Below are 23,362 nucleotides of genomic sequence, written 5' to 3' on the forward strand. Positions count from 1 at the left end.
GCTTACAATCTAAAAGGGAGGATCAATTGATACAAAAGGTAATAGCTGTGGGGGATGAGCTGATGGAGAAAGTAAAACAGTGTATTAGTTAGAAGCAGGATAAGCTTCTTTATAGAGAAGGATTTTCAGGGGTCGTCTAAAGATGGATAGATTAGGGGACGGTCGGACAGATTGGGGTAGGGAGTTCCAAAGGATGGGAGAAGCTCTGGAGAAGTCCTGGAGGCGAGCATGGGAGAATTTGACAAGGGAGATAGAAAGCAGGAGGTCTTGGCAGGACCGAAGAGAGCGGCTTGGTTGGTATTTTGGGACTAGGTTAGTCATGTAGCTGGCGGCAGAGTTATGGATGGCTTTGTAAATTATGGTTAGTACTTTAAATTTTATTTGTTGGGTGAGTGGAAGGCAGTGGAGGGATTGGCAGAGAGGGGTGGAGGACACTGAATAGTTGGTAAGGTGGATGAGTCTTGCAGTGGCATTCATTATGGACTGAAGGGGGTATAGTCTATTTAAAGGTAATCCAATGAGGAGGGAGTTGCAGTAGTCGAGGCGAGAGATAAACAGGGAGGGAATTAGAAGCTTAGTGGTTCATTCGTTTAAAAGGGGCGTATTCTAGAAATGTTGAGGCTCCATGATTTGGACAGGGATTGGATGTGGGCCTGAAAGGAGAGTTCAGAGTCTAAGGTTACCCCTAGCACCCTTGCATGTGGGGACGGACTGATAGATGTGCCATTGATCTTGACAGAGGAATCAGGGGAAGGGGCACGTGGGGGAAGAAATATTATGAGCTCAGTTTTATATAGATTGAGTTTGAGGAAGTGGTGTGACATCCAGGCTATCTGTTAGTAAATCAGTGATGTGTGAGGAGATTGATGGGGTGAGCTGAGGGGCAGACAGATAGATTTGGGTGTCATCGGCATATATTATATAATTATATTTATTTTATATATATTAGGACACTTACCTGTCCAAGAATCTAGCAGTGTCTTCACCCGAGCTGATTTTTCAATCTGGTGCTGCCGCGGCCATCTCCACTAAGGTAAACCAGTAGTGAAGCCTTGCGGCTTCACTACTGGTTCCCTACTGCGCATGCCCAAATCGCGCTGCACTCTATGAATAGGCCAGATGCAGGGGAAGTGGGAGTGGGTACCTGTCAGAAAAACTGGTTACCCCTCTGGTATTATATTTGGCGCCTTTCAGGGGGGAGGGGGGAGCAGATACCAGTCTAATACAGGTATTTTGCTTCCACTTCTGGGCATAGATAGCCGAGCCATATGCGGCTATCTACGCCACGTCCGGCGCCTCCTCCGCCCCCCCCCCACGCTGTCTTCTGGGAGACACACAGGTCCCAGAAGACAGAAGGGAACAGTGGGATCGTGCAGCGCAAGTAGCGTATGCGCAGTAGGGAACTAGGAAGTGAAGCCGCAAGGCTTCACTTTCTGATTCCCTTACTGAAGATGGCGGCCAGGGGAGGGCTGGCAGGGGGGGCATGGTGGAAATCTCCCCCCGGGCTGGTGACACTATGCACAGCCACCGGCCGCTGCTCATGCCTGCTGGAGCTCTGTTAACACAGGTCACGGCCGCTGCTCACCTTCCACTGTGCAGCCGTGCCTGTGTCAGCTCCGAGGTAGATGGCTGCAGAGCTGAGCTATGTCTTGTCTCACACATAGCTCAGCCTCAGCGCACACCAGCGCTGACATCCCCTTCTCTCTCTGCACAGACACGAGGAGAGATGGAGCTGCTCCTCCTCCTTCTGAGTCTGCCCCGCCCACACTCCCCGGGCATGTGTGGGCACTGGACAGGAAGTTTGAACCCAAAAAAGCACCAGACAGCCTGCCTGCGCCTCAGCCTCCATCCTGGTAAACTCACCCTCTCTAGTCTCTCCTGCCTCCCAGTGTATAAAAAGGGATGCTCTGTGGACTTTGTTAAAGGGGAGCGGGGCAGGCTTTGGTGAGCAGAGACCCTCTTTACACAATAGTCCACAGCATGCACCCTTAAATCAGGTTTCCCAGAACACCCCTTACATCAGATCTGATGTATATGGGGTATGTGCGGACTCTGATGTATATGGGGTCTGTGCGGAATCTGATGTATATGGGGTCTGTGCAGACTCTGATGTATATGGGGTCTGTGCGGAATCTGATGTATATGGGGTCTGTGCAGACTCTGATGTATATGGGTTCTGTGTGGACTCTGATGTAAGGGGAGGCTCTGTGTGGACTCTGATGTAAGGGGAGGCTCTGTGCGGACTCTGATGTAAGGGGGGGCCTCTGTGCAGACTCTGATGTAAGGGGGGCCTCTGTGCGGACTCTGATGTAAGGGGGGGCCTCTGTGCGGACTCTGATGTAAGGGGGGCCTCTGTGCGGACTCTGATGTAAGGGGGGCCTCTGTGCGGACTCTGATGTAAGGGGAGCCTCTGTGCGGACTCTGATGTAAGGGGAGCCTCTGTGCGGACTCTTGTGATCATGAAAAATCTTAGACTGTTTTTTTCGATCCATCACTTTTCCACGCTCTATGGGTCACTTGACTGGACTTGCCCCCCAGGCCTAAGGCTGCCAGCCCTCCCCTGATGGCGGCGCCTCCACCCGAGGGACAGATCAGCTTCGGGTGCCAACATCGTGCACCTGCAGTATTTGTAGCTGCTGACTAAATCAGCGGAACGCCGCTTTAAAGCGGTGGTTCCCCTAAAAATAAAATGTTGACATCGCATTTAGCAAATAAATTACAGTTAGAATCGGCTTGTTTTATTTAAAAAATACCTCCGTACGTATCGTTTCCATTATTCGGTCCCACCGCCACTTCCGGGTACGATGCAGGCGGTGGGCGTTCCTAATTGATTGACAGGCATCCGAACGACGCATCCATCGCGTCACGAGATGCCGAAAAAAGCCGAACGTCGGTGCGCATGCGCCGTATAGAGCCGCACCGACGTTCGGCTTTTTTCGGCATCTCGTGACGCGATAGATGCGTCGTTCGGATGCCTGTCAATCAATTAGGAACGCCCACCGCCTGCATCGTACCCGGAAGTGGCGGTGGGACCGAATAATGGAAACGATACGTACGGAGGTATTTTTTAAATAAAACAAGCCGATTCTAACTGTAATTTATTTGCTAAATGCGATGTCAACATTTTATTTTTAGGGGAACCACCGCTTTAAGTACAGATGTGAACAAAATACAAGTTTCGGATGTAGAGGGGGAATTGGATCCTCTGTCAGGTTGTTGCTGTCTGTGTCCTTATAGAATTCTTACCTGTTCAATGACTCAAGGACACTGAATTGAACAAAACTTTCTGTTTTTGCTCCACGGGTTTTACTATCCATATATTTCTTGGAAGAAACCAGTATGGGCTGGAGAATAGGTTTGACAGAAGAAAACTGGAGAGCCCGAGGTGTCCCTGATGGGAGTGGGAAGTTAACATCAGTAATAACCTTCACCAATTAATAAAATGTTTTTATTATTTTTTAGCTATTCAAATTAATGCATTAAATTCCGGAACTTTATATAGACAAGTCCGTTTTTAGAACATGATTCAGTCAGTAAATTTGCATATTTACCTGCGTGGAACATAAGCTGCTACATATGTGTGCTCCAATTCAAATTATTTCGGATTAAATTAACAAACTCCAATTTTTTTTCTTCTGTTGTTTATGAAGAACAAATTCCCCTGCTGTCACGGGCCTCGTTTTCAGGCGCCTGCTGTCATTCAAGTAGTTAAATCCTCCGAAATAATTACTTACATTTCATCTGTCAAGTCCTCGTTATGTAAGTCATTTCCTTCCCAAGAGAAGACGAGATTTTTCCCCCGCGAGACTTGATTGAAACTTCTGAAAGAGAAGAATAAAGTTCTGGAGTTTTGTGGTTCCCCATGGCAGTATTTTTCCCAACTCCAGCGCCATCTCCTTAGAGAGCGCGCTCCATTCATTAACACGCGTGCAATTTTTTGTTTTTTTGTTTTAAGACTTGGAAATACTTTATATCACAGATCCTGTGTTGTAAATTTCTTGGCTAAAGCCGACGTTATTTGACAATCTGCATCTCAGAAAATGACACGTCTGCCTTAGTTACTTGTCTTCATCTGTAGCTTTTCTCTCCTCAGGTTCTGCGGGATCATGAGCTGCATCTGGAGGAAGATCAGTTTAAGGCCTTAACCAAAAAATTGGGATTTACAAAAGACGGCCTTAGTTACCTGGATTTTGTCTCATTGTTTGAAGGTATAGATGAAACCAAATTCAATTTTTAAAGCCAAGCCCTGGGGAGATATAACACACATAAATGAATGCAGCTATACATGTTTGCTTTTGATTTAAATATAAGTAGTGTAATGCCGCGTACACACGATCATTTTTCGGCACGAAAAAACTTTGGGCTAGATTCACGTACCTGGGCGCATCTTTGTGCGGGTGTAGCGTATCTTATTTACGCTACGCCGCCGCAACTTAGAGAGGCAAGTGCAGTATTCACAAAGCACTTGCTCCGTAAGTTGCAGCGGCGTAGCGTAAATTGGCCGGCGTAAGCCCGCGTAATTTAAAGTAGGAAGCAGGTGGGCGTCATCTATTTAAATTAAGCGTGACCGCATGTAAATGAATGGCCGGTCGAACTGGGCATGCGCGCGCATGCTCAGTATCACGGCGAATTTTCACCCTAAGTTACGCCGGCTCAATGCCTGTGACGTGAACGTAACCTACGCACAGCCCCATTCACGTACTACTTACGTAAACGACGTAAAATCTGACGGCAGTTCCGACGTCCATACCTTGCATGGGCTGCGCCACCTAGAGAGGCGTTTTATCTTTACGCCGGCGTATGTCTTACGTAAACGGCGTAGCTTACTGCGACGGGTGTACGTTCGTGAATCGCCGTATCTTGCTCATTTACATATTCGATGCGTAAATCAACGTAAACGCCCCTATCGGCCAGCGTAAATATGCAGCCAAGATACGACGGCGTAGGAGACTTACGTCGGTCGTATCTTGGCAACAGTGAGGCGTATCTCATTTAAAGAATGCGCGCAAAGATACGACGGCACGCATTCGGACTTACGACGGCGTATCTACTGATACGCCGTCGTAAGTCTCTCTGAATCTAGCCCTTTGTTTTTCAAAAACATAATTTAAAATGATCGTGTGTGGGCTACACATCATTTTCCAGGTTCTGAAAAACGACAAAAAAAAATTCGAACGTGCTGCATTTTTTAACGTCGTTTTAAACTATGTCGTTTTTCGGGTTGTAAAAAATTATTGTGTGTGGGCTAAAACTACGTAAAAAACCCGCGCATGCTCAGAAGCAAGTTATGAGACGGGAGCGCTCGTTCTGGTAAAACTACCATTCGTAATAGAGTAAGCACATTCATCACACTGTAACAGACAAAAAAGCGCGAATCGTCTTTTACTAACACAGAATCAGCTAAAGCAGCCCAAAGGCGAATGGAACTTCCCCTTTATAGTGCCGCCGTACGTGCTGTACGTCACCGCGCTTTGCTAGATAATTTTTTAAAAACGATGGTGTGTAGGCAACGTCGTTTTAATGATGAAGTTGGGAAAACTTTGTTTTTTGGACATGCTGAAAAACAACGTTTTTTTTCATGCTGAAAAATGATCGTGTGTACGCGGCATAAGTTCCAGAATTTGATCCGGTATCAGCCTCTTGTAATCCCTTGTACAGCAGAGCTCAGGCTAGGAGAAGGCAAATCAGCACAAGTGGCCAGTTGTGCTGCAGTGCAAAGAACATGCTGATAGATGTAGAGAGCAGAGCAGGGCAGGACTTCGGGTGGTGGGGGCCCCTGTACTTGAGTGTTGATTAAAGGGGCCCCCTGGAGCAGAGAAGCGGGGGGGATCGAAGTTGTTGAGCGGGGGGGCTGTGCCGCGAGCAACTGCCATTCATAGTTGTTGAGCGGGGTGAGACGATCAGAGTTGATGAGCGGGTGGAGGAGGGGGGCAGGTCCGCCGGCCGACTGCCGATCATATTTTTTATGGACAGACAGATCCTCAGATTAAAAAAGCACCTCATCCCATTAGTAACATATTCCATTAGTAACATATTCCATATAACAACTTGTTGCAGTTCTCTCAACATGTGAGAGCTTCTTCAGGAGTGATTTTAGAACTGAACTAGTTCAGTTCTAAAATCACTCCTGAAGAAGCTCTCACGAGCGAAACATGTTGAGAGAACTGCAACAAGTTGTTATATGGAACTGAAGTTTCTATGTTATACACTTCAGCTGGTCTTGTAATTATTTATATATATATTTCTGTACTATAAAATTTATTAAAAATCTTTTCTATTTTTCTAAAACCATTGTGTCTCGCACAATTTATCTGCACCGTATAATAGTCCCAGGGTCCTCAGGTACCCAATTCCTCTCTATCTATACACATGCCGATCATAGTTGTTGAACGGGGGGATCTCAGAGTTGTTAAGCGGGGGGAGGGCGCGGCCCGATCACAGTAGCTGAGGGGGGGGGCGGACTTCTTAATCATCCACAACTGCATGGCTCTTCCTGCTTCCTCCTCCCGTGCTGCATGGCTATTCCTGCTTCCTCCTCCCGTGCTGCATGGCTATTCCTGCTTCCTCCTCTGGGGCCCCCTAATGGGCGGGGCACATGGGCTTGAGCCCGGTCAAGCCCAACAGTAAGTCCGGCCCTGGAGTAGAGTGACATAGAGATGAGCTCAGTCGTTTGTTGCTTCTTCTTTCACTGTCCAGTCACAGGCTGGAGTAGGGTAGTCAGACTTGCATGATCTGACTGCCCTCTGGGACAATAATTGGGTGACAATCTCACAAACACAAATGTTTGGCTTGACCAAAAGTCCTTGCTTTTGTGAATGAAATGCAGAAAGAAAAAACAATCCTGGCCACGCCATATTTTCAAGCCTTCCTGATTGATTGTTCACCATGACAATGGTTGGACAGCATTTTTATTGCCTGCTTCACTTGGATAGGGCAACAGTCTTTATGTATGGGTAGAGGCCGCTCTATACTCCTGAGGTAAATGTAGAACTATAGAGAACTGTATTTTTTTGGGGATAGCGTAAGGGAGGGTTGTAACCCCTGTCAGATTTTTTTGCCATCTGTGGGGAGATTTATCTTCACTTCCTGCCCCATAGCCACAGCAGGAAGGGAGAGGAAATCCCTGCAAAATAAGGGAATTGATTGGGAGTCACCAGTGTCCCCAATGGAAGATTTCCCCTTTATTATTGTTCTGGGGGACAACACAAAATTTGGGATTTTGTTATACTTTCACTTTTAATGATAATGTTAAACAGATCAAATAGAGAGGGTGGATGTCCCTAACAGGGGCACAGACAGTAAAAAAAAAAAATGACAGATGTTCTAATCCCTCTCCACTCTGTCCAAAACTAAAACAAGAAAAAAAAGGTAGAAGGGTGCATAATAAAATAGTTTACACATGGTGGGGCTCATGAAAATTGTTCTAAGCAAACCGGTCTTGCCAATCATTACTGTAATTCTTGCCAAATTGTTTAACTTGTTTATTTAAGCTGAATTACAGGCAAACAGCAGAATACACAGATGAAATACATACATAGGAACTATTCACCAGCCAAGTTATTTAGATCTATGTCTATCCAGCTCTAAGATTTACACAGCCCTGTCTGGCAGTGCATGAAGCCTGATTTTATTTTTTTCTGCTGCAGTTCACTAACACTTACAGGTCTTGGGCTAGATTCAGGTAGGGGCGTGCATAGTTACGGCGGCGCAGCATATCGTATTTACGCTACGCCGACGCAACTTACAGGAGCAAGTGCAGTATTCACAAAGCACTTGCTCCGTAAGTTGCGGCGGCGTAGCGTAAATGGGGCCGGCGTAAGCGCGCATAATTCAAATGTGGAAGGGGGGCGTGTTTTATGTAAATCTATGATGACCTGACGTGATTGACGTTTTGCGCCGTCCGTGTACAGATCCCAGGGTGCATTGCTCCCAAGTACGGCGCAACGACGTATTGGTTTTCGACGTGAGCGTAAATTACGTCCAGCCCTATTCGTGAACGACTTACGCAAACGACGTAAAAAATTCAAATTTCGAAGCGGGAACGACGTCCATACTTAACATTGGCTGCGCCTCCTAGTAGCAGGAACAACCTTACGCCGAAAAAGCCTAACGTAAATAAATTGCGCCGGCCGTACGTACGTTTGGGAATCGGCGTATCTAGGTAATTTGCATATTCTACGCCGAAAACAACGAAAGCGCCCCTATCGGCCAACGTAATATTGCACACAATCATACGCCGCCGCATTCAAGTTACGTCGGCGGAGGAAGCCTATTTTTTAGATGTATCTACCTTGGAGAATCGGCGTAACGATACACCGACGCAGATTTGAAATTACGGCGGCGTATCTGGAGATACGCCGCCCTAAATGCTTGCTGAATCTAGCCCCTTGTCTCTTCCCCCAGCCTATGAATGGACAGTAAAAAGAGAGTCATCCTGCTTTCCCCTTCTATCAGCGTGTTCCTGAGCTCTGCCGTGTCCTAGTTAAAGTGGAGTTCCACCCTGAAAATTCCTTTTTTTTTTTACAGAAAATCAAAAAAAAAAATTAAAAAAAGTTTTACTTACCAGGAATATCGGTTGCTATGCGGAAGTTCCTAATCTGTCTCTTCATCCACCGCAGCAGGTCTTCTTCCTCGTCCTCCTCACGGTGTCTTCTGGGGAATGGTGCCCACTGCCTTCTGGGAACTGTGTGTATCCCAGAAAGCAGCTGCGCATTCACAAAAGCGCCGCGAGACTTGCGCATGCGCAGTAGGAAACTGGCAGTGAAGCCGCAAGGCTCCACTGCCTGTTTCCCTCAGTAAGGATGGCGGCGCCGGGAGCTGCTTGGATTAGCGAGATCCGTCTAGGGGGGGTCGACATTGCGGGCACCTAGGACAGGTGAGTGTCCTTATTAAAAGTCAGCAGCTACAGTGTTTGTAGCTGCTGACTTTAAAAAAAAAAAAATTGCGGGTGGAATCCCTCTTTAATCATATTATATTGTCATATGAACTCATACGGCTGTATTTATCCACATGTACATGTTTTTATACGCTGTATCATGGAGCTCATGTTTTGATTTCATTAGATGTCTTCTCCATGACGTACTTTTTTTCAATAAAATATTTTTTCATACTTTTGAAAATCATAATTTTTTGCTGTAATCCAAAGCCCCTTGGGGTATTCTTTCCAACCTTAATGTCTTTTTGGGGGGTTAGCAACACCCATAACCCACAACCAGTATTGCTGTTCCTTTGCTAGCAATACAATGTTAAGCCTATCTTTCTGTCATCCTGCTTTCCCATCCTATCAGCGTGTTCCTTGTTTGCTCATGAGCGCCGCTGATTGGCCCCCTGTGCTGCTGCTTCCTCCCCCAATCTGAGCTCTGCTGTGCAAAGATTGCAAAAGGCTGATGCCAAGTATAATTTTTAAATGCTTGTATTTGAAAAAATAAGTTTAATGATATATCAGTCAATGCAGAACTGCACTAGTTGGTGTCTTTGATATCTGCTTGGAGTTCAGCTTTCATTTTGGGGAAATTGGATGTGTGATCTGTTGTTTCGTTAAGTGAAAAAATATGTATCCTAATGTATTATTTATGACCTCAGTCCCATCAGGACATGGACCTGGCGATACGTTACATAACAGCCCCAACCATCGTGTTAATAACGCCAAGCTCCATTACATGACAGCAGAGGAGTGTCTCAACCAGTTCCTGAGCAAGTTTAGAGAAGTCTATGGGGTAAGTATGAGTGAATTATGGGATGCAGGGCATGTACAGTTCCCAAGACAAGTTCCCATGGGCCTTATGCATTCTGCTGCTGAGAAATGCAGCTACAACTGGCCTAAGGATGAAAAGATTATGTTCTACAAGTGATTTTCTTATTGATGCTGTTACGTATAAATGTACATCAAATCAGTGGCATAACTGGAACCTTCAGGACCCCAATGCAAGAAACCATGAATGGCCCCCTGACTCCTGGACGGGGGCCCTTTCCTTCGAGCACGGTGGTGTAACGGCAGGTCTGGGTTGCAAGTGGGTGACTGCATATAAAGAAACTGATCTCTCCATTCCCCCACTTCTCCTCCTCTAAATTCCCACAGACATTCAGCGGCCGCAGGGGGAAAATTTAGAGATTAGTTCCTCTATTCCAGTGTTTCTCATTCTTTTTTCAGTCAGGGCACCCTTGAAGTATACCTCTAGGTGAATGGGACTGCACTGCAACCACCCTGCAATTGTGTGCATTGCATGCAATTGCAGCATAGTGATGATGTATTTAGAAGGTTACAACAGGCAGTCATGAAGCAACATATTGTCTCTTTACCTTCTGATGCCTCTGAAAAGTGATCTCAACATGGATTGCCTTTCAGATGAAGGGAATTTTCTTGCTGGTACTATAAACAAGCAGTAAAAAAAAAAATCAGGTTCTGATTGTACACATATAGGGGGTCAGAATTAAAAGCGCATGCATCTATCTCACAAAAGTGAGTACACCCCTCACATTTTTGAAAATATTTATTATGTCTTTTCATGTGACAACACTGAAGAAATTACACTTTGCTACAATGTAAAGTAGTGAGTGTACAGCTTGTATAAGGCCCCTTTCAGACGTGCGGACTGTATGTCCGCTTTTTCATCCATCCGTTTGCGGATGAAAAAGGGACATACATTGGTCCCTATGTGATTGCAGGTGTCAGCAGATAAACATCCGCTGACCCGTAATCACCTGCCTCCGCAAAGATCCGATTTTGCGGACGGAATAAAACCCTATTTTTCTTCCGTCTGCGGATCGGATGAACACGGACAGATGGTCCGTGTTCATCCGATCCCCCCATAGGGGAGAGCGGAGAAAAGACAGGGCGGTCCCTGCACAGTGTACGGGGACCGCCCTGTCAGCCACCGGCTCAGCGGGGATATATGGAGCGATCCCCGCTGAGCTTACGGACACACGGAGGCGGATCATTACTGATCCACCCTTACAGTGTAAATTTGCTGTCCTCTCAAAATAACTCAACACACAGCCATTAATGTCTAAACCGCTGGCAACAAAAGTGAGTACACCCCTAAGGCCCCGTACACACAGTCGGACCGAACCGATGAGAATGAACCGAAGTTCAGTTTCATCGGACCAAACCGACCGTGTGTATAGTCCATCGGTCTGTTTTCCTTCGGACCAAAATTTTTAAACATGCTTCAAAACCGAACCGATGGACCGCTGCCCGATCGGACCAAACCGATGGTTAGTACAGAAAAGCATCGGTTCAAAACCCGCGCATGCTCAGAATCAAGTCGACACATGCTTGGAAGCATTGAACTTCATTTTTTTCAGCACCTTGTGTGTTTTACGTCACCGCGTTCTGACCCGATCGGATTTTGAACTGATGGTGTGTACACACATCAGACCATCAGGCCACTTCTGCGGTGAACCAATGAAAACGGTCCGTCGGACCATTCTCATCGGTTCGGTCCGACCGTGTGTACGGGGCCTAAGGGATAATGTCCAAATTGTGCCCAAAGTGTCAATATTTTGTGTGGCCACCATTATTTTCCAGCAGTGCCTTAACACTCTTGGGGATGAAGTTCACCAGAGCTTCACAGGTTGCCCCCCCCTGGATTCCTCTTCCACTCTTCCATGACGACATCACGGAGTTGGTGGATGTTAGAGACCTTGTGCTTCTCCACCTTCTGTTTGAGGATGCTCCACAAATGCTCAATAGGGTTTAGGTCTGGAGACATGCTTGGCCAGTTCATCACCTTTATCCTCAGCTTCTTTATCAAGGCAGTGGTAGTCTTGGAGGTGTGTTTGGGGTCGTTATCATATTGTAATACTGCAATGCGGCCCAGTCTCTGAAAGGAGAGGATCATGCTCTGCTTCAATGTGTCACAGTACATGTTGGCATTCATGAATCCCTCAATGAACTGTAGCTCCCCAGTGTTGGCAGCACTCATGCAGCCCCAGACCATGACACTACCACCACCATGCTTGACTGTAGGCAAGACACACTTGTGAGGGGTGTACTCACTTTTGTGAGATACTGTATATAAAACACACACATAATGTCAACAGACTTTTGGGGCAGGTGAAATCAGTAATTTTGCTGCTAAATCAGTTTTGGGGCAATCATTCCACTTATCCCTAATGCAGCTCAGTTGGCTGAATCAGTGCTGTTCACAGGTTGTTAGAAAGGTCATGTGATGTTGTGGGGTATATACTTACAGGTCTGATAGATATAGATCTAGGCTACTCAGAAGTTATTTCTCCCTTTGTAAGGGGTTATTTGCCTATCTGCAACTCTACACAGTATGGTTTGGTGTGTCTAGGCTTACCTATCTGATTATGCTACATTTAGGACACCTACACCGCTTTCTATAAAATGGACAGTAACCGAGATGGCATAATGACAATGCATGACTTCCGCCGTCTCCTGGATAGCTTCATGTTTCTCATCACCCAGAAAGAGTATGAGCGTTTACTAGGACTGCTGGGTCTCAGGTTAACCTCCTCTCTAAATTATATGGAGTTCTTGGACTTGCTACGTAGGCAAGAAAAAGAGGACTTCCCTCCTTGGCTCAACTCATACTACACGTGAGTATCTTTTGGATTCCCTTACCGTTTCTAATGATATGTTTCCAAAACATTTATTCAATTATAAAAATGCCTTTATTATTATTGTAAGTGATGCAAGTGCTTGAAGACTAAGGGCTTCATGCAGAGAAGCTGGAAAGTCGGAAGGTTACGACTGACGCCCCTTTCCAGCCAATTAAATGATTCTTCAGACTAGTAGACGCTGTCAGGGGAAACGTAGGTGGAATAAACAGTGAGGCACCCGTATAGAAAAAACAAAATAATTAATGTAGCGCAATTATATATGAATTAAATTAGTCATTTAATGCATCGAGTCCATAAAATCCACAACATGAAGTGCATCAACCACCAATGTGTTGTAGTTAATATCTTCCAATCCACTCAGTGCCACTCAAAACATGCATTCTCCCACCTTTTTCAGGTAATAAACTCTCACCTCACAGTATTGATCCCTATAAAATCACAGTCAAAACAGCTCTAATTTGCCCCTCCTTGTCATCAGTAGTTCCCGAGACTGCTCTTTTTACCTCCTCTGATGGCACCACACTCAAATGCAGGTCACATACAAAACAAAATAGGACTGATAGTACTCTTTGTATACAAATTGCTTTATTAAAATGCCCAGAAAAAATACACTTGCATAAAATAAACACGCCAAGTGCTATGATACAGCCATAAGCAGAAACATGGATAGATCAAACCGCTATCTCTCTCCACACCTCATAGACTTCCCTGACCCTCAGATGGCCTTATTTCAACTTAACCATGCTCTGGGCTTCTTCATTAGGCCTGTAGACACGTATGGAAGAAGCATTCAAGTTGTGTTATTTTTAGGCCCATTTTACTTCTGATTGGGTATGCCTTTAAGTTTTTCAGGCGGACCTGCTCGGACCCTCCAGTCTCATCTATGGAGCAGCGGATGCCAGTGGACACATGTCCGCTGCCACCCGCCGCCATCCGATCCAATCCGTCCGCCAAAAAAATGATGCATAGTGGTCCTATTTCCCATCCGATCAGATGGCATTGGATGGAAATGGACAGGCGGTCCGTTTCAAACTGATTGCCCAAAAGAGGAGAGCGGGACTGTGCATAGCAGAGCGGACGCGAACCTGTCATCTGCCTGCTTAGTGGGGATCAGTGGAGAGATCCCCTGCTGAGCAAGCGGATTCTGCTTAGCGAAGTCACCCGTGTGAAAGGGGCCTGAAGCAAAATTACACTTTTTCCATCTAGGGCAAAGCAACGGGTTCACTTTAAGGCTCCATGCACACTATAAGTTTAAAAAAATGCCAGAAAAATGCTAGATGAAAACTGCTCATAATAGCATTTTGTGCCAGCTTTTAGCAGCAGTTAGGAGCATTCAGCTCTTTTTTCGCGCCCAAAAACACAACATTTTTTATTTATTTTTCTCTGCTCCTGGAAGCTTCAAAAATACTTTTAGGCCCCATATACACGAGAGGAAGAACGTTTCCGCGGATAAATCCTCTCGAGGATTTCAGCGGATTTCTCTGCGATGGAGTGTACTCACCATCGCATTGAAATCCGCGCCGAAATCCTCTGGCGATGACGTGTCGCGCCGTCGCCGCGATTATGACGCGGCGACGTGCGCGACGCTGTCATATAAGGAATTCCACGCATGCGTCGAATCATTACGACGCATGCGGTGGAACCCCTCGGACGGATGGATCCGGTGAGTCTATACAGACCAGCGGATCCATCCGTTGGGATGGATTCCAGCAGATAGATTTGTTTAGCATGTCAGCGAATATTCGATCTGCTGGAATCCATCCCAGGGGAGATATATCCGCGGAAACAGATCCGCTGGAGTGTACGCACCATAGGATCTATCCGCTGAAACCCATTCGCTGGGATTTTTCAGCGGATGGATTCTATCGTGTGTATGGGGCCTTAGACTAAAATAGTGTGCATGGACACATATGATAACACTATTTGCTTCTAGAAGCAGAAAAAAAATGCTCAAGAGCTGCGGCTAGGAGCGTTTCTTTAAGCTCATGTACATGGAGCCTAAAGCCCCAGTCCGCGGCAGCACATACTTTTATTCTCCCCCCAAAAAAACTCCATCTGGCCTTCAGCAGCAAAGAAAACACCCTGGCCCAGATTCAGGTAGAGCCGCGCAATATTTGCGTGGGCAAAGGGCAACGATTTTTGCTCTGCGCCCACGCAAATATTTCGATTTGCCCGCGATTCACGGAGCAGTAGCTCCGTAAATTTGCGCGGGCGCTATGCTAATTTGCCCTGTGTAAGGGCGCCTAATGTAAATGATCCCGCCGGGGGCGGGAATCATTTAAATTAGGCGCGCTCCCGCGCCGAGCGAACAGCGCATGCTCCGTCGGGAAACTTTCCCGACGTGCATTGCGGCAAATGACGTCGCAAGGACGTCATTTGCTTCTAAGTGAACGTGAATGGCGTCCAGCGCCATTCACGAATCACTTACGTAAACGACGTGAAATTCAAATTTCACGAGCGGGAAGGGTGGCTATACTTTAGCATTGGCTGCGCCTACTATGAGTAGGAGCAGCCTTATGCTAAAGTCGCCGTACGGAAACTCTGTACCTTGCGTTCGCAGGGCCCGCGCAACTTTTGTGAATCGGTGTTAGTATGCAATTTGCATACTATACACAGATCACAATGGCCGCGCCCCCTAGCGGCCAACGCAAGAATGCAGCCAAAGATATGAAGGCATAAGGAGGCTTATGCCTGTCATATCTTAGGCTGCAGTCGGTGTAACGAGGTTCCTGAATCAGATACGCCGGCGTAACTCTGAATCTACGCCGTCGCAAATTTAAGTGTATTCTGGAAACCAGATACACTTAAATTAGGCTAAGATACGAGCGGCGTAAGTCTCCTACGCCGTCGTATCTTAGGGTGCATATTTACGCTGGCCGCTAGGTGGCGCTTCCGTTGAGTTCGGCGTAGAATATGCAAATGACTAGATACGCCGATTCAGAAACGTACGTGCGCCCGTCGCAATTAGTTACGTTAGAGATACGCCAGCGTAAAGATAAAGCTGGTCCCTAGGTGGTACACGTCGGAACGGCATACTTTGGAGCAATGCACACTGGGATATGTCCACGGACAGCGCATGCGCCGTTCGTAAAAAACACCAATCACGTCGGGTCACGAGTAATTTAAATAAAACACGCCCCCCTCATCCTCATTTGAATTAGGCGCACTTACGCCGGACCATTTACGCTACGCCGCCGTTAACTTAGGAGGCAAGTGCTTTGTGAATACAGCACTTGCCTCTCTGACTTAAGGCAGCGTACCGTATATGCGATACGCTACACCGCCTCAAAAGTGAGCCGCCCTACCTGAATCCAGCTATTAGTCTCTTATCACTTCCCAGGGCATTATCTAAACAAAGAGTATAGAACAAGCTGGTCCATTCTGGCACACTAATTGAAACCTGCACTGTATAGACTGGGAGGTGAAGAAAGGGAGTTACTGCTCTGGTTCATCCACATATGTGTGTGTACATTGCAGCTTGAGCTACTGAATTCTGTTAACAATTGGCTTTTTTTTTTCCAACAGTGTAGCTTCAACTCATTAGAAAATGCCTAAAGGGGCCCTTTAGTATCAGCTGTGTATGAGAACACAACATTTTCATACACAATATTTCCTATTTACCTAACAAAATATTTTTGTAGTAAATATTTTATTGAGGTTTAGCAGTACAGATAGCTTTAGAATGGTAATTGTTTCAACATATATGCATTGTCCCAATAAATTGCTGCATATTGTACAGCAAAGAAATAAAGTGCTGATATATACATTGAAAAACAGTAAACGCAAAGAAAATCCAATACAATGCATAGGGAAATACTGTACATACACGTGTCAGCATTTTTATCATCTCCCAATTGTTAAAAATAAAGATAGATGTGTGCAAATGATCAAAAACCAGTATGCATTCCTTTAATTATTTTTGTCTTTTGTCATTGGACAACAATTATGTTTTCTTCTCTCCAAGGCCAAAACAAAGCCAAGACTGTGCAGATTTGGCTTGTGAGCAAGCTCATTACTATCTGGTGACAAAGGCACAAAGCAGATGGCATGACTTAGCGAAGGTAAAATATGTGACATAAATTAATTCTTTGCAAGTTCACAGCATCACCAGAACCCAACATCTTGGTTTTGATACCTTTGTGTCAGATGTCCTCTCTGCACCTCTTATAGGCCACTATCACATAATACAGAGGCTGTCGGCACCATCACTGACATGCTTTATGGAGACTGTAAGGCTGGCTTTAAAGGAAATCAGTCATGAGTCTCAGCCTGCATATATCCTCTGACTTCCAGGCTGCATACCAGGGCTAGTGAAAGTCAATAAAATCATATTCAGTGTCATTGTGTGTGACATCACTGGCTCGTAGCTATGAGGCGGCCTGAGAGTCAGAGCATATTTGCTTTCTGAGGATACTCATGTGGCCATTTTGCTTTTTAAATTTGTCATGAGAGAAATATGGGGGACATTTGACATGCCATTGCATAAGTAGCAAAGTGACAACTTCAGAGTATATACAGACAGAATTTGATGTTTTGGATAGAGTAGAGAGGGGTTTAATAGATAGAAAAGCGAACGAGATATATTTGAGATATTACAAGAGTTACTCACACCTTTTTTTAATGGTAACATCTGCAACATTTTGGATTTCCCATTACTGTCTGTCTCTGTGACAGTGCTCACCCAGGACCAACAGAATTGTATTAATTTTTTTGGCACTACATACAATTTTAGGGCTGCCAAAATAAGATTAATTTGTTGAGATCAGATGTGACCCATAGACTTTCCATGAGAAAAGCAGTGAAGCACAGTCTTTGTTTAGCACTTACTAAGCAGGAAGCAGTAACTGCATATATAATGGAACAGAAAATGGCCTTCTCCAAACTGTTACCACAATTTTAGAAGTGCACGGTTGTCTAAAATCCTTTGGTATGATGTAGCAATAAGAGTACCCTTCAGTAATTTGGATGGATGTCCATGTACCTTTGGTCATAAAGTGTTGGTGTGATGATCAGGTGCAGATAAACTTTCACCAAATTGTGTATATTTTAAAAAATTAAGCCTTCAATATAAAAGTATATATAAACAAATTTGGTGCAGTACAACCAAAATCACCTCATAAATCCATAAAAAAATTAAATAAAATTATCTTATAGATAATTACCATATACACACATCATATAAGTGTGTGTATATGGTAATTATTTATAAGATAAGTTTATGTTTTTTTATGGACTTAGGTGATTTTGGTTGTGCTGCATTATTTGTTTATATAGTTAGGTGTGGGAACACATATCAGTGATTAGTGGCAACTTATTACGTTTTGTAGTACACTAATATTTTTTTGCTTCATTTTTCAGACACAATTTTTTATTTTGGTACCATATCTGGTTGAGTGCAGTGTTTTTTGTTGGTTTCCTTTTTTTTTCTTCAATATAAAAGTATGTCTCTGTCTTCCAATGCGAAAATAAACAAAGTTGCCAGGGCACAGGATTAGTGGAATAGTATCAATATTGTAAACAATATTAAACACTTACATCAGGACCAGAGGTGTGCGGCCCTAAGACCAGTGGGAGATCATACAGGCACTAGTTCAGTAAGCCTTTGAACATGGAACAAGGACCCGCCAAAGACAAACTACCAGCGACATTTTGCAGCCATCCTACTATGCTCACAACAGTATCCGGTGCTGGTATGTTAGCTTGCAACTATGTGTTTCAGGGCCCCACTTCCTTTGTCAAGTTTGCCCAGCAGTGACCAGAGCTGGCTTTTAAGCCAGTGGGTACAATTAAAAAGCAAATACAGTTAGAGCACGATTTGGTGAACATAGAAGGCTAATGGAGTATGGAGATTGAGGAATTAATGGAATTGAGGATGGAGACGTTGATCAGCCCCCCCCCCCCCCAAAAGAAATGTTTAAAAGTCAGAAGCTACAAATATTTTTAGGACACTTACCTGTCAACAAATCCAGTGGTGTCTTTATCCAAGCCGATTTTTTTAATCAGCTTTTGGCTAAGGGAAGCATGGTGCGCTTTGTGAATGGCCCAGTGGCGGGGAAAGGAGGAGGGGGGCCAAACTTCCTGCTGAGTTTACCGCGGTGAAGTCAGCTGAAAGTGGGAGCGGGTACCTGTCAAAATTAGGTGCCAAATGTGGCAGCGGAGGGGGGAAGGAGGCAAACAAGCAGAGCTTTCCCTTTTGAGTGGAGCTCCACTTTAAGTACAGTTAATCTATTAAAATGCTCAGAGTTTGGGTAATTTAATCTATTCCTAATACCTCCTCTTTTGCTGAGAGATTTCAGAAACTTTGTAGGTGAGAAACTTTCTGGATTTTCACGCTGAACACACTAGCTCCCAAGGGGCTCAACGAGGAATTAAAGTGTCATGGTCTGTGTAAGGTTGCTGGTTCAACTAGACCCGGGTTTTAAGAACAATCTGGATGTATGGAGGCTCCCCAATGCATTGGTAGTGAAAACATCCACACGCACATATGGTATAGGCTCACTCAAGAATACATCACTCATAGAACGTACCTGACCCCACAACAAATTGCCAAATTTTGCCCATCTCGCAGTCCCATTTTCTGCTGACACCTTTGACCATCTTTGTCACCATATTCGAGGATACTGGTCACAGGTTGTCCAGTTCCTTCATGATCAGTTTGGCTCACCGTTTTAACTAGATCCCAGGCAATGTCTCCTGGACCTCTTTCCAGATACGGACATAAATACACACTCAAATTCCTTCATGAAACATTATTTGCAGCTAGGAAAATCATAGCCCGGAATTGGATTCAGTCCACTACCCCCACGCTAGCTGCTTGGCTTGCAGAGATCAATAACACCTTACCCTACAAAAAGATTATCTATTCAGAAACTGTGGATCCCCCTTTCACTTTTGTGGCCATTACATTATTTCATTTGTGAACTCATTTTGGATTCTGTTTAATATTAGTGTATACTGTGAGCACTATGAACATATTAGTTGGTTTTACATATATTGGCCCGGATTCACGTAGATCGGCGCATCTTTGTGCCGGCGTAGCACATCTCATATGCGCTACGCCGACGTAACTCTGAGAGGCAAGAGCAGTATTCACAAAGCACTCGCTCCCTACGTTGCGCCAGCGTAACGTAAATTGGCCGGCGTAAGCCCGCCTAATTCAAAGTAGGAAGGAAGTGGGCGTGATCCATTTAAATGAACCTTGACCCCATGCAAATGATGGGCCGAACGAACGGCGCATGTGCGCGCATGCTCAGAATCACGTCGAATTTACTCCCTAAGATACGACGGCTCAATGCCTACGATGTGAAAGTAACCTACGCCCAGCCCTATTCAGCGTATGTCGCTCATTTACATATTTGATGCAGAAATCAATGGAAGCGCCCCTTGCGGCCAGCGTAAATATGCGCACAAGATACGACGGCGTAGGAGACTTACGTCGGTCGTATGGAGCCAAATTTCAGGCGAATCTTACTTGAAGAATCAGGCGCACATATACGACGGCGCATCCGTGCACATATGCAGCATATCAGTAGATCCGTCGGCGTAAGGGCTTGCTGAATCCGGGCCATTGTTTTTAGTTTCATGTCTCCCCATTTCCTACAAGAGACTGCAATTCTGTTATGCTAACCTGCCTGGAGAGGTGGTCTTTGCTGCTGATGTAATATAGAAGCCAGCCCCTGGATTGAAACCACAATGGTGGGTGCTGCTCAAAGTAAGAGAAGCCTGCAGTGAGGACAGGTTTTGTTATAAAAAAGAAAAAAGTTTCAGAGCTATTTGGGTCAGATCCCACTATTTTTAAATTGTAACTACACAGTACACAAAGTAACAGATTGCAATTCATCCCACTGCTGCTTGGATTCTGCAAATTTCTTGCAGCATATGTTATTTCTACCCTATGCTTCATCTTATTTGCTTCTTTTACAGACCTTCTGTGAAATTGACAGCGAAGGAAATGGCATCTTACAGAAGAAAGATCTGAGGAATGTTTTGTATAGGTTTTCACTTCCTATAACATCTAGCGAATTTGAAAAACTCTGGACCAGGTAGGTTTGTTTGTAGATCTAATACAGGGGTCCCCACATGTTTTTTTTTTTGTTTTTTTCGTATAATGTTTTTTATTTTAAAGTAATAGATTACAACAGTTACAGTATGTCAGATGACAACAACTAAGAATGAGTTACAGCATTGAAATACAGATTAATGCAATAATAATTGAACTGTTGTAGGAGTTGTAGTATCATACAGATATAACTAAACATAAATAAAAACAATTACTAATAAATGGAAATGAGAACTAATGGAGGGAAGGGAGAGGGTAATGGTGGTGTTCCGAAGGTGAATTTCACTTATTTTATTTCGCTATTATCCATGACAGGGTATCAATACCACAACATGAGAACTCTTGAGTCAAACGTGTCTGGAGTATAGTATATGGCCCAGGGCTTCCATATGCTATCAAATTTTTCCAACCCATTTTTGTCTAGGGCTTCTAGTTCAGCATGTACGAATGAAAGATTCATTCTCCTTTCGGCTTCCGACAACAGTAATGCAGGTGATTTCCATGCGCTGGCTATTACCTGTTTATCATAAATAAAATAAATAACTTATGTTGATTCCAAGAAAGGGTTTCTGGTTTATTGTTAAGTAAGGCTGCTATTGGGTCCGGTAGTATAATACGTCAAATATTTTAGAAGCGATCCTGAAAATCACTTCCCAGAATTTCCTTGCAAGTGGACACTGCCACCAGATGTGGATATATGTTCCTTTGTCTGGGCAACCGCGGAAACAGAGATCTGAGCAGTTTGCTGAAAATTTGGCTAATCTATTGGGAACCAGGTACCGGTCCCCACATGTTTTAAATAAAAGTTAAATTCATTGTCATTGTGACTTTAGGGAGGCCAGGCTGTGGTCAGTGAGAGTAGAAAATGTCCCAGCATCAGTGGAAGTAAACCATGTGCCAGACTCAGGGGCCAGTGGGCTTAATAAATGCCCCAAGATTGGTGGTCAGTGAAAGACAAAAAAAATACCTGCAACATGCTGTCAGTGGGCGAAAGAATAATTCCACATCATTAAGTGTCAGTTGAAGGAATAGTGCCCCATCGTTGGTGTCAGTGGGAGAAATAGAGCACCATCATTGCTTTAAATGGGAGTAATAGTGCCCTATTGAATATTCCTAAACGGCGCACTGGAATCCCACCTCTACCATAAACAAAGTATAAGGCCTCGTACACACGTCCGCTTTCCTCGACAGAATCCATTAAGAAACTTGGTGGGAGAGCTTTTTTGCCGAGGAAAACGGTGTGTATGTTTTTCATCGAGAAAACTGTCAAGGAACTCGACGAGAAAAAAAGAGAACAAGTTCTCTTTTTCCTCGTCGGGAGTCTCAATTTCCTTGTCGTGTTCCTCGCCGGGCTGGTTTTCGACGAGAAACACGTTCGTGTGTATGCTTAGAAACCCGCGCATGCGCAGAATAAAGTAGGAGACGGGAGCGCAAGTAGTGTTTGTAATGGAGATAACACATTTTTCACGCTGTAACAGACTGAAAAGTGCAAATCGTCTCCTACCAAACTTTTACTTAACACGCAGTAACATGAGATTAGCAAAAGCAGCCCCAAGGGTTGTGCCAGTGGAATCAAACTTCCCCTGCCGTCGTACGTGTTGTACGTCACCGCGTTTGAGAACGACGAGATTTGGTCTTGACAGTGTGTACGCAAAGAAAGCTTGTCAAGTTTCTCGACAAGCCTAACAAGGAACTCGTTGAGGAAAACGATGTTTAATTTACGACGAGTTCCTCGGTCGTGTGTACGACGCCTCATAATCGATGCTTCTTACCTTAGCAGCTGGAATTAATCTCTTCGCGTTACAGAAAGAGATATCAATAATAAAAGTGGCCAGCGCTCTCAAACTCCAAGATAACAAGTTCAATAATGTTTCTGTATAACTGAAGATTAGGCGTCATATGTCAACTTCTTCCTGTTATTCCTTTCTTTATCCTTCCTCTTAATTCAAATCTTCCTTTACAGTGATCCATCAAATGCTTGTTGTATGTCCATTCAATAGCTATCAGATTCTTCTCAACCCTGTGTCTCCTTGTGTCTATGCTTCAATAGCCGTCTTTCATTAAAGATCCACACGGTTTTCCCAAAAATAAAAATACCAATATAGTGCAATATTGTTTTCCAAAAATGATATTCAGATATAAAGCCTCTCACCTCTATATATTAGCTGTGCATTTCTTATTAATATCCATAGAAAAATTCCGCCATGTGAATCACCCCAGCTCAGACACTCAAAAACTCCTTACCGGACTTCCAAAAATCTGTGCTTTAATAAACCGATGTTCCTTCTTTTTTTTGCTCTTCAGTGACTTGTGCAAGTAATCCCCAGAAGTAAAAAAACAAAAACAAATATAGTGTAATATCGCTTATACACAGCGCCTAAAATAAACTGAAAACCACTCACATTTCCATATCACCAAAATAGTGCATATCCTTTAAGTGATCCATATCCACCGCATGCAAATAGGTAATAATATCACTCCATACACCTTAGCAGATTGGTGCTCATCCACTTCCAACAGTCCCCCTTCTTAACTTCAGCATCTCTCCAGGGTTCCCATGCAAAAATATCATTCAAAAACCGTAGTGCAGTAAATCCTTATAAAATCATATATAGTGCCTTGAAAAAGTGTTCATACTCCTTTGACATTTTCCAAATTTTGTCATGTTACAACCAAAAACGTAAGTGTATTTAATTGGGATTTTATGTGATATACCAA

General features: G+C 44.4%; 1 protein-coding gene across 1 annotated transcript in view; it reads left to right on the forward strand.

The window, feature by feature from the left end:
* Positions 1-23,362, forward strand: part of EFCAB6 (EF-hand calcium binding domain 6) — a 257,858-nt gene that overhangs the window by 172,427 nt on the left and 62,069 nt on the right. Inside the window, exons 18-22 of the mRNA XM_040345822.1 lie at positions 4,094-4,208; positions 9,583-9,716; positions 12,326-12,561; positions 16,550-16,646; positions 20,509-20,627. Of these exons, the coding sequence (XP_040201756.1) occupies positions 4,094-4,208; positions 9,583-9,716; positions 12,326-12,561; positions 16,550-16,646; positions 20,509-20,627 (701 nt within the window). The remainder of the gene's footprint in view (positions 1-4,093; positions 4,209-9,582; positions 9,717-12,325; positions 12,562-16,549; positions 16,647-20,508; positions 20,628-23,362) is intronic.

This window comes from Rana temporaria, chromosome 3 (assembly GCF_905171775.1).
Source record: "Rana temporaria chromosome 3, aRanTem1.1, whole genome shotgun sequence".
Taxonomy (NCBI): Eukaryota; Metazoa; Chordata; class Amphibia; order Anura; family Ranidae; genus Rana; species Rana temporaria.